The sequence below is a fragment of the Planococcus citri genome, chromosome 1 (assembly GCF_950023065.1).
Source record: "Planococcus citri chromosome 1, ihPlaCitr1.1, whole genome shotgun sequence".
NCBI classification, from domain to species: Eukaryota; Metazoa; Arthropoda; class Insecta; order Hemiptera; family Pseudococcidae; genus Planococcus; species Planococcus citri.
The window spans coordinates 78134223-78150162 of NC_088677.1; the positions used below are offsets into that span (position 1 = coordinate 78134223).

The window sequence follows — 15940 nt, forward strand, 5'->3', positions numbered from 1 at the left end:
ACTCGGAAGTCATCGGGTACAGTCGGAAATACTTCGTTCGACTTGTTCCATTTCTCTAGTGTGATAACATGACTCTCGAACTCTGTTAAAATACCATTATGTACTACATAATATGATTAATTATTCAGCATTTTCCATAATGTTGATACAATCATATCGTTCATCAACTGAACAATGAACATACTCCACGAAACATACATATGTACGCAAGTTTGGAATATATGAGTTGAAAAACCAATATTGTCAAAAGCTCGGAAATACGTAATAATCTACTTAATTCAACTTGTTTACTGTTTTTAGGGTTCACCCACCATGGGGAACCCTATTAAAATCGCTATGGAGAATTCAGCGCCCCGCGTTATTTAGAAAGGTGTCTGATGTGATGCGTATTACGCTACCCATAAGACACCTTTTTACGTGCTTAGTGTTTTTCAGTTTCTTCAACAACACTCGTTACTACGCATTTTCAACTTCGTTTTTATCAGCCAACAATTTTTACCGTTTATGCAATCAATTTTTCTATTAGCCGCACATTCCAATTCTACTTTTTTACATTTTTTTATTTCAAATTAAACTGAAAGATAAAAGTGTTTAAAATGGAGGAAAATTTCAAAAATTAGCAAATAAATGGAAATTTATGAGTTGTAGTTGATGAATGAAATTTTCAAACTGACAGTTTTTCAAAATTAGTAAGGTCCGATGTTGTTACCAAAAATTTGTGATTTCTCTATTGTGGAGACATCATTACTTCTCATATTCAGCGAAACTGAAAATAATTTTCAGTTTTGTTGAAAATTGAGAGCACTCAAAACTCAAATGAACCTAATTACAATGTCCAAGTGTAATAAGTATAAAAAAGAATAACCAAATCGTCATTAATATATGAATTAGAACAAACATAATCCAATTTACAAGCTTACAGGATAACTCCAATGTGATTCCCAAATACATATTTACTTTGGTTTGATTGAGTACTCGCAAGTACATATATGAAAATTAAAAAAGAAAAATTCTTTATCCAAGAATGGGGAACCCTGTTGCCAGGTCCTGTGGACCTCGCTTGTTTCATATTTTCTTTCTCATTTCGCGGTGATTTTGTCAATAATCTTCGCCTCTGTACGTAGTGACAGTGGTTATTCAATCAACATCAACTATCAAGTAAGTTCATATGAACATCATTAGTATTAGGTATTAGGCTTTAGTTTTGGAAAAAGAAACTGAAAAATACTTGACATCAAAAATTAGTGTCAGGGAAGATTATCATCAAATAAAAATAATAAAATCATCACACATGACAAAACATTGGGATTTGGCCTTCGGGAACTGGGAAGAACCGAAAGATGACGAATTGATGATCAAATGATAAATACAAGTTGAACGAAGTACCGCCGACAATACCCGACGGCTTCTGAGTTTTTGCACCAGAAAAAAAACTAGTGCACTTTAATGTCTAGTCCTCTAACGATCTAATTTTGCCATCCGCATTTACATTCATATCAATTATCTTTCCTACTCTAGTACAACAATGACCATGCTAATTTTGATGTGAATGTCGACCCATCCACATCCGTCACTTTTGGATGCCACATGTGGATGTGAATTTCGACTCTGTGTCGAGCCAATTGTTGATGTAATTGTCGACCGATTGTTGATGTAATTGCCGACCAATGTTGATCAGCATTTATGTCGACAATTGACTTGACACAGGGTCGAAATTTACATCGAAATGATGGAGTCCAAATGTGATGGATGTGGATCAGGGCTGTAAGGTAATTTATGTTGGTAAATTACAGCGGTATTTTACCGTATTTTACGGTATTTTACCAAAAGTTTATTACCGTATTTTACCATAATTTACCAAAAAGCCAAATTAACACTTTTTTTCCATTTTTCCTTCATAAATTTCCAAATTTCCATGGAAATTTATGATTTGAAAGTTACCAAAAATTTTCCCCATAAATTTCCAAAAAATGTCAACGGAAAATTTTCTATAATCTTTAATAACACCTAAAACAGATGAAAATTTACTTCAGAGGCAGGTCAGAAGTTCAGAACTTTGAAGTCAAACTACAAAAAATAACACTATATTCAAATTAGTAAAATACCATAAATACCGTAAAATACCGTATTTTACTGTATTTTACCGCCGTATTTTACCCGTGAATAAATTACGGTAATTTAACAGCCCTGATGTGGATGGATCGACATTAGCATCAAAATTTACGTCGACCTCCAGCTACGCAAAATTGTTAAATTTTAGTTTCAAAATTGAAATTTTTTTCCAAAAATTATTTTCTCTTACACACTTAGGTGGCCATTGCTCATGCTGAAAGCAAAAGCAGCATCGACGCGGAGGCCACCTCCGAGAAGTACAGACAGAAAGTCTATATTCAGTATAGTTGAACATTAAACTCTTTATACTGAAAGGTGCAATAGGTTATCTAAGAGTACTAAACTAATACATTTTCATGTCGACGACATGTCGATGTTAATTTTTGATGTGAAATTTGACATCAACAAATACCTACATCCACAATATCAACTTAATTTTTCAAATTTGAGAAATCTTTGAAAATTTGGTCGATGTTAGTGTCGATGTAATTTGTGGACGATCGACTTTCGCATCGACATAACATCGACAGCTCCAAACTATGGAAAAGTGAATAATTTTATCAAGGCCATTAAAAAATTTTTCTCCCTTCAGACAAAGATCATCTTTTCAAATGTTTACTGAGCTTTTAAACACTGAAACAAAAATTTTAATTCTGAAAATTGGTCGACATAGTTGTGGATGTAAATTTTGAGCATCAAATTTTACATCAACATGTCGACATCGCATATCGAGGTATCAGGAATAATGAGAAAATTTCAAAAATTTTCATTAACCTGGCTTCTTTACCAGTGGTGTAGCCAAGGGGGGGCGAAGGTGGCCATGCCCCCCCCCCCTTGAGAGCGAAAATTAGAAAGAAAACATGCAAAAATGGACGTTTTTTCGTTGTTTGGACCCATTTTTTCCAAAAATTTTCGCTCTCGCTTCGCTCGAGCAGTAATTTTGCCTTTATTTTCATGAAATCACCACACATTACAATAGATTTCCAGAAAATTACTCCTCATTTCCATTTTTCATGCCTAAAAATCTGGTTTTGCCCCCTCCTTGAGAAAATCCTGGCTACGCCACTGTTCTTTACGGACAGAAGATTCCTATTAAATAACTTATTGGTCACTTTTCCATCATCATGTTGGAAAAAAACATAGTTGATGTAAATGTCAACGTTGACAATCATTGTAGGGGTATAGCAGAAAAAATAGGTGAACCCAAGCATAATTGGGATCAAAGGTTTTTTTGGTGAATATTGTCTAGGGTGGTATTCTGAACAACATACTAAAAGTCCCCGCCCCTACCCCACGAGCTAACCCCCCCCCCCGTGGATCAAAGCCCCCCAAAATCAGTTTTTTTTGTCAAAAAACTCTTGAAATATGTATTGAATTTTGAGTAAAATGAGCTCAGTGATCATTTCATCTCCTCTCCAATACCTATCAAATGAGCTATCGACCAACTCCCTAGCCTCAAGGGGGTGGCGCCATGACCCCTAAAAGTGACGTAATTTGAATAATTTTACATTTTATGACTTGGGACTTGTAACCTGTTCTAATTGATAAAATGAAGTCAAACTTGGGGAATGGGATTCTTTTGGGAGCTAGAGTTGACCTCTGGAGTGGGGAGGGTCAAAGTTGAAAATTACAAAAAGGTCATTTTTTTGGAGGGGCATAACATGACCCCAAATAGATGAAAATGGTCCAAAATCAAACCATTGGGCAGTATTCCAATTGTAATTAACATATCCAAATTTCAGCTTCCTAGGCCATCCCCACTCCTTTTAAGATGGAAAACCCTGAAAATAGGGGCAAAATAAGAAGATTTTCATCTTGATTCCGCTTCAAATGGGGTGGGGATGACCTAGGAAGCTGAAATTTGGGTTGCTGCCCGTACAATGCGTCGGCCGGACAAAAGTCTGAGTCTGCATTGACTGAGGAGCGAAGAGCGAGTAAAATAATGGGTAGGCGATCAGACCAATGGACTAGATGTAATCGCAGCTTTCAAAGTGCGATGAAAGTTTTCAAACGGCTTGAGGATGATAGGCAGTGGTGCGAATTTGGTTGATTCCACAATATTAGTTAATATTGTGGAGTAATTCCGATTCGAATTGACTACCTTGATCAGTGGTAATCGTGACTGGCGCACCAAATCGTGAAATCCATGTCTCGAACATGGCTTTCGCAACAGTGTCGGCTCGTTGGTCAGGGATTGGTATCACTTCTGGCCAATGAGTCGCACGATCGATCATGGTAAGGCAGTACTGAAAACCGTTAGAAACAGGAAGTCTCCCGATGAGATCCATATGAACGTGTTCTAAATGGCCAGCTGAATGAGCGATAGGTGTCAGAGGCGCCACAGTGTGTCGTGTTACTTTGCACCTCTGGCAAGTAATGCAAGATCGAGTGAAGTTGCCAATGTCCTTTTGGAGATTGGGCCAAACGTAGCGATTTGAAATAAGGGTCTGGTACATCTAATACCAGGGTGAGCGAGATTATGATATTGGTCAAAAAATTTCTGGCGAAGGGACGAGGGTACGTAAGGACGGCGACGGCATGAAGCGGGGAAATGCGAGGCGCGTAAAAGGCAGGATAACGGAACTGGTTGAAGAGAGAGCGAGCAGCAGCAGCAACGACGGCGCGAGCATCGTTGCAGGATCAACGAAAGAAGTGCAAGAGCGTCAACAGCGGCGACGCGAGCATACGAGGATGAGATCGAGGAGAGAATAAGAATGCGAGCAGGAGCAGCGGCAACGGCGTGGCAGGACGACGACGACAACGACGAGAGATATGCGATGACCATGGCTATGGTCACCGCATGCTGGTTCGCCATTTTCTTCCTAAAGCGTGTTATAACTGGAAAACTATGACAGCTACAAAAATTTTACAAAAGTATTTTTTTGTAGAAAATGAAAAAATATGACCCAATTTCGCAAAAATCTTGAACTTTTATGTTGTGGAACCTACACTGAGAGAACTGTTTAGTAGAAGTTACTGTAAAATTTAGTAAAAAGGCCCTCTGGTAACCCTTTTTGTAGAATTTAGGCTACTACATTTTGTAGTACATAATACTAAGAAATGTAGTAGAAACAGTACATTTTACTACGTTTCTTAGTAATTTGTACTAAGAAATGTAGTAAATACTACAAAAAAGTGACCAGAGGTCCTCTTTACTAAACTTTTCAGTAATTTTTACTAAAGTGATTTTTCTCAGTGTAAGATATCTGAAAAGGGAAAAAATAATTTTTCATATTTTTTTTTCAATATCTCAGGTTCTACTCCATAAAATTTCAAGATTTTTACAAAATTGATCATATTTTTTCAGTTTTTACAAGAAAGGACTTTTGTAAAATTTTCGTACTTGAATACTATAGTTTTCGAGTTAAGTATAAAAAATATGCTTTAGGAAGAAAATACCGGACCAGCATACCCCTGTGTAGTGTCCTACTGGTAACTTGATGTGTCAAGATTCATATTACCTATCCAAAATGCTATAAAAATTAGTAATAATTTATTCAGATCATTTTATAAATGAAAATACACCGTAAGCTACATAGGTAAATAATTGTTAATTTGTTAACTTGAGGGAATTATACTGATGGGACTCGAGCTGAACAAAAGATATCGGTTTGTCTACCAACTACGTATTTACTTCTGCTCCGTTTACATTAAAGGCGCACGAACAAATGTTGATTTGCGGTTTGAAATTCCATGTGAAAAATGTTTTGACGTTGAACAATCGTTTACCTACGCAGCAGCCATTGAACACAATATTTGATGTTTTGCTCTTCGCACCTGGAACAACGGGAGCAGGAGTTGGAGCAGGAGCACCGGGCTCGCTACTGTAGCGATTTCTGACAAAAGTCAAGTTGATTGGCGGTGCTTGAGATTGACCGCTTTGTGTATCTGTTGCTTTCGTGGTGGTTTCATCATCACTCTCATCACCTAGTACCGCAGGTCCGGATGAGCCGAAAATACAGCAAGCTGTTACTCTCCTACCGCCGCTTTTTCCATTCTGGCTTTCTTGTTTCTGTATTTGTACTTTTTTTGGCTGCACCGGCGTTGCTAGGACTATTTTATCGGGTAGATTAGTCAAAACACCGTTTTCTCCGAACACACCCTCGTACACAGAGTTACATACGAGTGTGACTACTTTTTTTAACCCATTCCATATACCAGTTTTCTTCTTCGGTTCGTCTTTCTTCTCAGCTGATGAATCGGTATTTGCTGGCGATTGGCTGTTGTCTGGACAAGGCACAGGGTGCGAGTTTGGTGGGCATGAGCATTGGCATGGTGGATGTGAGGTTACGTGCACACTTACCGGAGCTGATGCTGTAACTGTAGACGGATGTGGCGCAGGAGGAGGTGGAGGTGGTTTTGGAATGTATTGTGGCGGGCCATTAGATGCGGTTGGGATTTGTTCTTTTGGGGTAGGTGGAATCGTTGCATGAGAAGTTGGTGCAAGCCCGGACGAAATCCGCGTAGGGGAACGTTCCGGTGGTTCGGGAATTACCTGTGGGACTCCGTCAGATCCTAGTGATTCTTCATGGCTTGGCAGATCTTGCCTATTAGGAGAACCTTGCGGTGGACTGGGAATCGCTCCTGGTACAGATGCTGAGGTGGGTTCTCCTTGGCTGTTGGTTGAACCTACCATAGGAGCAGCCTGCGGATTATCAAGCCGAAAATAGATTTATTAGCCGTGGAGACGATAATTTTAACATTTATTGGGAATCGATATGAAAACTAATGATTGGAAAAATATGTACGTTGTTCACGAGTTTAAATGAAGGGCGTGTGCACTGAATTCTCTGGAAAATCTTAAAACCCGCGAAAAGTCAGGGAATTTTGCAAATCTGCAAGAGTCAGGGAATTTCGTAATTTTCATCGCAAAATCCCTGAAATTTTGAAAATACGATATGTTTATTTTTTCATTCATTTTTTTAAATGAAAAAAGTTAATACTTAGTCAAAGTTCAGCTGTTTTTTATACTCTAAGAAGTGTACAGTTTGAAGAGAAACGTACAAAAAAAAATTACTCCCCCCCTTCCGGTAAACTAAATGGTCTGGAAAACCTGAGAAGTCAAGGGAAATGACTTGCCCAAAATAATACACACTCTGAATTGATCCTTCTTGTTTGTGTTTTTTGAGTAAGGTAGATTTTCGTCTGGCTTGGTTACCAGCCATGCCAGATATATCACGGTGATAGGGCTGCTATCTAGGCCTCCGCGCTTGCCTGGTCCTCTTTTAGTCGCCTTTTACGACAGGCAGAGGGTACCATAGGGATATTCTTGACCCGTCCCTACACATGATATGAGAATATCTTCAGAGAAAACAAAAACAATGGCCTTCAAAGGAAAGGAGCCAGTAAGAAGCAAGATTGTAATAAATGGAAAAATCATTGAACAGGTCAATAATTTCAAATACCTGGGAAACACGATATCATACCAGGGAGAAGTAGATGTTGGTGGAAAGATTGCAAAATTCCTGAGAGTCACAGGACTGATAAATAGGACCCTAAGAAGCAGTAAGGTGCGAAAAGAAACAAGATTGAAGGTGTACAATACCCTAGCAATACCAATGATGACGTATGGAAGCGAGGTATGGGCACTGAAGAAATCTGATAAAAGAAGAATAACGGCAGCAGAGATGAAGTTCATGAGGAGAACGGCAGGGGTGACTCTCAGAGACAGAGTCCCATCCGAGAAAATAACAGCAGATCTCGGAGTGAAGCCAGTCATGAAGAAGATAAAACAGTATAGGAAAGATTGGAGAAATCATGTCAAAAGGATGGAGGAAACAAGATCACCAAAACAGGTCCTCCAATATACACCAACGGGGAAGAGAAGCAGAGGGAGACCAAGGAGGAAACTCACGGATACCTCAGGCTCATCCTCAACAGGTTCCACACCGCAGCAGACAGGCCAATAGGCCTACCGCTTATAAGGAAACGACGACGACGACGACGACGACTCTGAATTGATGACAAAAAAACATTCTATTCTTGGTGCTGATGGAAGATTGAGTTTAATGGGAGGAGGAGGAGGAAATATAGGAGCAGAGGCCAGGTCATCAGGGTAGTCGAGAGCCAATGCGGACACAGGGCACAGGGCAGATATAATTTGGCCTCATATTTATGAGGAAGAAACCACACAACGATTTTTAGAGAGGGGGAAGGGAGTTCGACTCAAATTTTATGACCCAATTTCGAGCTCAAAATATTCAAAAATGCTTGAAAACTATTTTCGTTGAAACATTTGAATTTTTCATGATATTTCAACCAATTTTGACGTGGCAAAAGGTCACTTTTGGATCATTTTACAACAGTTCATTCTTTCTTGAAGTTGGGGGGGGGGCAACGCAGGGATTGGTTGAGTGTAGCACTAAATCTGAAACCCTATTCATGTTTAGGAACGTTCATTCATATGAAAAATGACACGTTATTCGTTTAAAAGCAATTTTTTTGCAAGACTCTATTTTAAGTACTTCGCATGTTTACCATAATTTATGTTTTTCAGGGGTCTGAAACATATTTTAAAATGTCAATCGCATTTCAGTACCGAACCAATTATTATTGCTAAAAAAAATATCAACAAAGCTGAAAAACACCAATTTGCCGACTGACCCATACAACAATTGTCGACATTGACATTTACATCGACCACAATTTTTTCCAACATGATGATGGAAAAGTGACCAATAAGTTATTTAATAGGAATCTTCTGTCTGTAAAGAAGCCAGGTTAATGAGAATTTTCAAAATTTTCTCATTATTTCTGATACCTCGACATGCAATGTCGACATGTTGATGTACAATTTGATGCTCAAAATTTACATCCACAACTATGTCGACCAATTTTTCAGAATTAAAATTTCTGTTTCAGTGTTTAAAAGCTCAGTAAACATTTGAAAAGATGATCTTTGTTTGAAGGGAGAAAAATTTTTTAATGGCCTTGATAAAATTATTCACTTTTCCATAGTTTGGAATTGTCGATGTTATGGCAATGTGAAAGTCGATTGTCCACAAATACATCGACACTAACATTGACCAAATTTTCAAATATTTCTCTTATTTGAAAAATTAAGTTGATATTGTGGATGTATTTGTCGATGTCGAATTTCACATCAACATTAACATTGACATGTCGTCGACATTAAAATGTTTAAGTTTAGTACTCTTAGATAACCTATTGCACCTTTCAGTATAAAGAGTTCATTGTTCAACTATACTGAATATGGACTTTCTGTCTGTACTTCTCGGAGGAGGCCTCTGCGTCGATGCTGCTTTCGCTTTCAGCATGAGCAGTGGCCACCTAAGTGTGTAAGAGAAAATGATTTTTGGAAAAAAATTTCAATTTTGAAACTAAAATTCAACAATTTTGTGTAGCTGGAGGTTGACGTAAATTTTGATGCCAATGTCGATCCATCCACATCCGTCACATTTGGATTCCACATGTTGATGTATATTTCAACCCTGTGTCGAGCCAATTGTCGACATAAATGCTGATCAACATTGGTTGACAATCACATCAACAATTGGCTCGACACAGAGTCAAAATTCACAGCGACATGTGGCATCCAAAAGTGACGGATGTGGATGGGTCGACATTCACATCTAAATTAGCATGGTCATTGTTGTATGGGGATAAAGGGAAAAAATACCAATTTTGCCGATTGATATCATATTCATATGACTTATAAAAATTTTCATTTTCTCTTTTGAATTTTTTTTTTGGGGGGGGGGAGATGTGAATTTTTTTATTTGAAAACAAGAAACAAATTGGCCCGAGCAAAGCAAGGGGTGAACGTTTTTGAAAATTTTTATTTAAAAAGCTGAAGAAGAGGGACTCCCCTACCTGCTTGAGATGCAACACTGGTGTAGCCGAAGATTCTCCTCACATCCTGTGGAGGTGTCATAAACACAACGAAGCTAGAGACTGGCTCAAGCAGGCCCCAATGTTGGACGAATGGCCATGTGAACTACCCGAACTGCTCAGACAGGGAGGGAGACCATTCTCAGTCTTTGCTAGCGAAGCATTGACCATGAAGATGTGCCAGTAGAGTGAAAGCAATACTGCATGATCAAGCATCCAAAGGCAGCAGGAGCTAGCTAGTAGTGAGATCTGGCTTATCAAGGACACACAGTGTCTATAGGTGCATGGACCAGGCATGCTACCCTGACTTGCAAATCATTGAACTAGCGAAGAAGAACCCAGTAGCGAAGTGGACGAAGAGGAAGCCAAGCTAGCAGTCCACAACACCAAATCTGAAGATGACATCAAGCAGCGAAGCAGATGAAGAGGAAGTGGAGCTTGCAGAAACCCTGGATGTGACAACACCACCGGACAAGTCAAACACCAATCACCAGCAAAGAGGATGCTGGCAGCAGAGTGGACAAAGAGGAAACGGAGCTGCCAACCACCAGACAGGAGAAGTTACCTTTTAGTTTTCAAGTTATGAAGAAGAATGTTATATTTTATGTTGTTAAAGTTTAGTTAAGTTGTAAATAAGAAGAATGGCGATGATCCATAGTTAATGATTGAAAATACAACAAGGTGCGTTACTATGGTCAGCCGAAAAAAAAAGACCTAAAAACTAATGTTGCTTTTAGGAAGCTGATTTTGGAAATGAAAAAGAGAGCGAAAAATTTTAAAGACTTGTACCTATTTTGAGAGAATCAAAATCGACTTTCTTTAATGCGAGGAGTGTATTTTTTGGCTTTTAAAGTTTCAGAATATTAAATTTTTTTTTTGGGAGGTTAATTTTGAAAAATAAAGGAGAACAGATTCAAGTGAGAGCAAAAGTTCTTGAAAATTTGTATTTCGAGAGGCATAAAATGATACTTTTCGTGCAAGAAGTTCATTTTTTCACTTTAAAATTTTGAAAGTTGAACAATTTTTTTTTTAGAAATTTCAATTTCAAAGAAGAAAAGAAAACAACCTTGAGCGAAGCGATGGCAAAAGTTTTCGAAAATTTGCATTTTGAGAAGTACAAAAACCAGTTTATCTTTCATCATATATGCCCTTCTTTCGCCGGGCCCTTCAGAAAGCGCAGGCCCGAGACAAAGTGCCCCCCTTCCTACTCTCGACGATCTTACTGGTTATTCAGTACAGTACGATGATTTTATTTTTAGGAAAAAAGTCGAGCAATGGGTTGCCGGATGAATATTAATTAAGCCCGTTATTTACCTGGCTCATCACAGCGTACAGCATCAATGGCACAACTGCCGCATAAAAACGACTCATATTTTTCACGACGACGACGACGACGATGCAGTGTACGATGAACTAAACATCGAAATTACTCGTATCTATTTCATACGTCTTACATACGTACTGTTTTTATGCATTTTACTCGTAACTTCCTCTCGAAGTCATCATATTACTATTCAACACTACGACGTGACGAAGTATACTTAAACAAGTGTAAAACCACATATTATTTGCCTGAAAATTTTTCGAAGCTTTGGTAGGAAAATTTTTCACCAAGGTATTAGACCTGTATTGTAGTCGACGATTGCAAAACGCATACGTAGAACGGTCCCAGCTGTTGCTTTATTTGTTAAACCATAGAAAAATGTTTTGATAAACTTGTGTCGTTGTGAATGAAGTACATACGTAATTATTTGTGAAAATTGTACCGATGTTCAATCAATAAATATACTGTTTTCGTGGAAACTGAGTCGAAAATTTGTGTGATTCAGAGATTTTTATTTTTCGAAGCGTTTATAAAAAATATAAAAATAGAGGTAGGCCTAATTTATTCGACTTTGAGTGAAAGACCATGAATAGTGTGAAGTTAAGCTGTACTCGTAAGTTAGTCAAATTAATTTTTTTCTATAAAGTTTGCATTGACGACAGCGGAGCAACAGTTGAATTGCGGCTTGAAAATCCACTTGAAAAAACCCTTCAAATTGAACAGCCTTTCACCAACGCAACAGCAGTTCACCTGGATATCTTCATCTTGGTGTTTTGCCCCGGGAATTACTGGGATTGGGGCAATGTCGTCGTCTTTCACCGGGGGTCCATTTTTGTTGAAAATACAGCACGCCTTCACGTTACCGTTACCGTTGCCTTTTGCTTTGTTGTTTTGGTTTTTCTGCTTTGGTTCTTTGTCGCTGGATATTTTATCGGGTAAATTGGTCAAGAGACCTTGTTCTCCCACCAAACCATCGTACATTGAATTATAACAAAGGGTAAGCACTTTTTTAATCCCATTCCACCAACCGGATTTTTTCTTCGTTTCGGTCTTCTCAGACGATGAGTCGGTATTTGCTGCTGGCGATTGATTGTCGTGTGGAGGTGGACAAGGACTGTTTTGGAGTTTGGTGGACATTGTGTTTGGCTGACCTGTAATGAGGGTGAATTGTTGATGTAAGTGCAATTTTTTATCCATTTTGTAAAAATGGTTAGATACATGTACACTTGTTTTTTACTTTCTCAAAAAATCTTCATAGACTATTTTTAAAGGCTTTCAAAACAGTCAAAATTCCAAAAAAATCTGCATTTAAAATGGTGTATGGATTGTTATGATTAGGTAGTTCATTTCTTTGAACTCCCTCGTTCCGAAGAGTCTCATCGTTTGTCACGTTTGTTTTTGAGAGTGTTGAGTTTTTTTTTTATCCAGAGATTATTTTGAATACGTTCCCGACTGACAATTTCACCAAGAGGCAGGACTTTTGTCAACTTGGGCAACTTTTGGATAGACTTACAACTTTTTGATTTTCTATTTTTCGTAGGACCTCTTCAATCTGATGGAGGTTTCAAGTTCAGGATTTGAGTTTTTATTCCTTTATTCGAAGTTTAAAGATGTCCTTGAAACCCTGGGACAGAAATTTCTAATTTTTTTTGGAATGCCCTGGATAGTTTCATGATTTAGTATTGTCGAATTTACCGTTTTTCCTTCTTGACCTGCAGATGGAACTGGCATGGAAGAAGCCTGCGTACCAAAAAAAAAAAAATCATTAGTTGGTAAAACCAGATTATTTTTGGAACAAATTACGTTGAAAGCAAAATTTTGGCTCTGGAGAACTAAAATGGAAACTAAAAACTGTGTAAATCCAAATACTAACCACATTTTTGAAATTTTTCGATTTTTTTAAAGTTGGGGTCTGAGGACCACCGATGACGAGGCTTACATTAGTAAAAAAAAAGGGGGGTACTTCTTTCCAAAGAACGTTTAGAACGTCACATGCTGTTTAATATTTTTGTTATTTCAACTAAAAATTATAAAAACAATTTTTTTTTGGTTTTTTGCTTCTGGAGCTTTCCATTTATGAATTTGACTTCGGTTTTTGAATTTTTCATTCGGTTTTTACCTCTTGATTTTGTTTTGGCGTTTGGGTTTCCATGGGCGTAGCCAGAGCATATCTAGTGGAGCGGGGGGGGGGGGGGTTCGGTGTTTTGAAAATAGTCCTAACTTTTTAAAAATTTTTTGTCGATGTCGCATATTTAAGCAGACTCACGGATTTTTTGAGGAAATTTAATCGAAAAATAATGGAAATGAGCTACAAAATTTTGTGTTGACTTGCAAAAAATTTTGTTACCAAAAAAGCAGAATATTTTGACCAGAGAACCACTGATGAGATGTTCAGTTATGATTCTGATTATACTCGTAGATACGAACGAAGTAAGATTTTTCAAGAAGAGCATGTTCCAAAACCATAAAAAGCAGAATTCCAGTAGCCCGAATGGATTTTTCAATTTTTTTATAAATTTTTTGAAATTGAAAATTCAATTGCTATTCTCCATTTAAATTGAATATTTTTCTGCAAAAAAAACAATTTGTCTAAAATCTGGTACTTTTCCCGTGAAATTTTTAATTAATGTGTAGTTGTGCAGCTTCCGGAATCAAATTTAATCGTGTTCAGCTGATCTAGAGTTTTCGAAGTCCGTTATCAATGTTTTTCACTAATCAAAATCGCGCCGAAGACGTTGAATTTCATTTGGGTGACTAAACATTTAACTCACATCTACCTTCAAAATATCTAATTCAAAAATCGAAGAATTTTGACTCTAAATTGGATCATGATTTTCGGAATTTTTGAAAAAATTGTGTTGCTACCTGTCAAGATGGGTTAAAATTCGGCGAAAAAAATTAGGAATTTCTATTGAAACTTTTTTCGAGTTCCTATTTTTGAAAAAATGCAACTTTGAAGTTTGGTTGATTTTCACAGATTTGTCATAATTTCACGAAAAACTTACTTAATTTCTGAATCAACATTTTTTTCAAGTGCTTAAAATAGGAGGATGGAAATTTTTAGTTTTTACCAAGATTTTAACTAGCATGAAAACTTTCAAAAATCCCTGAAATCTTGACCCAATTTGGAGCTGAAAATTTTCCAAAATAGCTCAAAAAAAAATTTATTTTGAAATACTTTGAAATAGGTGGTAAGTTAAAAACAACATCTTATTGTTGATCTCCAGAATCGATTTGTTCGTTGTGGTTTCCGCAGATCTTTGTATTTACAGTTCTGAAAAAATTTCAGGGTGTAAAAATTTATGAAAAAGGTTCAGAATGAAATTCAGCATTTTAAAACTTCGACTATTTATTATTTTTGTGACTTTCTCAGTCGATTTAAGCACAATTTCTCAAAATCTGTTCTCGCAAGCTCAAATCTAAAGTTTTTCCTTGAGCGAAAGGGAGGGGTCGAGACCTCCAACTTCCTCCTTCGCTACGCTTCTGTGGATTTTCAGTTTTTGATTTTTGATTTTTCAGTTTCTGGCACATGTGAGGCCACAAATTCAGAGGGATTGATCAAAAAAATCCATCTATGCTTTGAACTCATGTCCTTTAATTTGGTAACAATGAATGTGCCACTTCGTTTTTAGTTCAAAATTGAAAATCCGCATTCTCCATGGGCTGATTTTGAAAAAAATTTCGTCGAAAAAAATTGAATAAAAGTAGTAAATTTACGAGAATTATTTTAAGGATGGGCCTGTTGCAAGATAGTGTCGAAGGAAAATCGTAAAAGGGGTATAGTTCTCATTTGATTGTCAAAATTTACAATTTTTGAATGAAATTTTTTTTAAAAATTGTACTTCAAGCAGGAAAAAGTTTTATTTTGAGTTATTACCTGGCTGCAAATCACGACGTACATCATCCATGGTACAGTCACCGCAAAAGTACGACTCATCTTCTTCGCATTAACTCCTACCAAACCTATGTATCGTCGAAACACACGTACTTGGTGTAGGCAAGAGCTGCTATTCGTTTACCTCCGAATTTTTTCAACGTTGGAAGGCAAAAAAATTGTTCATTGATTAGACAAACTCTGCATTTTTAATGATACAAAGCGATAAACAATCAAATTGTCTTCAATACTTTCGATCGTGTTAATGAAAATTGCTAGAAATGTGGGAAAATCCAAGTTTTCGGTTCATTAAGCTTTGAACGACGTCTAGGTGTAGATTCGATAGTACTTAGGTAAGTTATGTTACTGTTAGATTGGAGGAGGTGGACTGGTAGAATTTAGGTGTCGTATGAGAAGAAAGTTTCTTACCGACTTTTTAAAGCTCATTATTTAGAAAACGGCCGAACCGATGTCGATGAAACTTGAAATCTCACAAAGACTCCACCATTCCTAATGAATTGTGTATTAACAAGTTGATCTGTTTTCAAACGAATTGTTTACGTATAAATTGATTCATTTCTCAGTGAATTGTTCGTGAGAGTATCAAATTCATTTTAGCGAATCATTCGCCAACTAATTGATCAATTCTTTAATGTATGAATTAATTCGTTCGCGAACGAGTCACTAATACGAATCAATTCGTTGGCGAATGATTTGCCAAAAATTGAGTAAATGAACCGATTAGTTTAGTTCGCGAATGATTCACCAAAAATTAAGTA

The 15940-nt window shown here is 37.2% G+C and overlaps 2 protein-coding genes across 5 annotated transcripts in view; one reads left to right on the forward strand and one right to left on the reverse strand.

Moving 5' to 3' along the window:
* Positions 1-15940, forward strand: part of LOC135834890 (uncharacterized) — a 157038-nt gene that overhangs the window by 78922 nt on the left and 62176 nt on the right. The gene's annotated exons all lie outside the window — the stretch shown is intronic.
* On the reverse strand, positions 4911-11568 carry LOC135833886 (uncharacterized). The gene is made up of 2 exons (XM_065347704.1): positions 11278-11568; positions 4911-6757 (listed from the first exon to the last, which is right to left on the reverse strand). Exons 1-2 carry the CDS (start codon positions 11332-11334, stop codon positions 5735-5737), a joined length of 1080 nt encoding a protein of 359 aa, XP_065203776.1. The 5' UTR covers positions 11335-11568; the 3' UTR covers positions 4911-5734.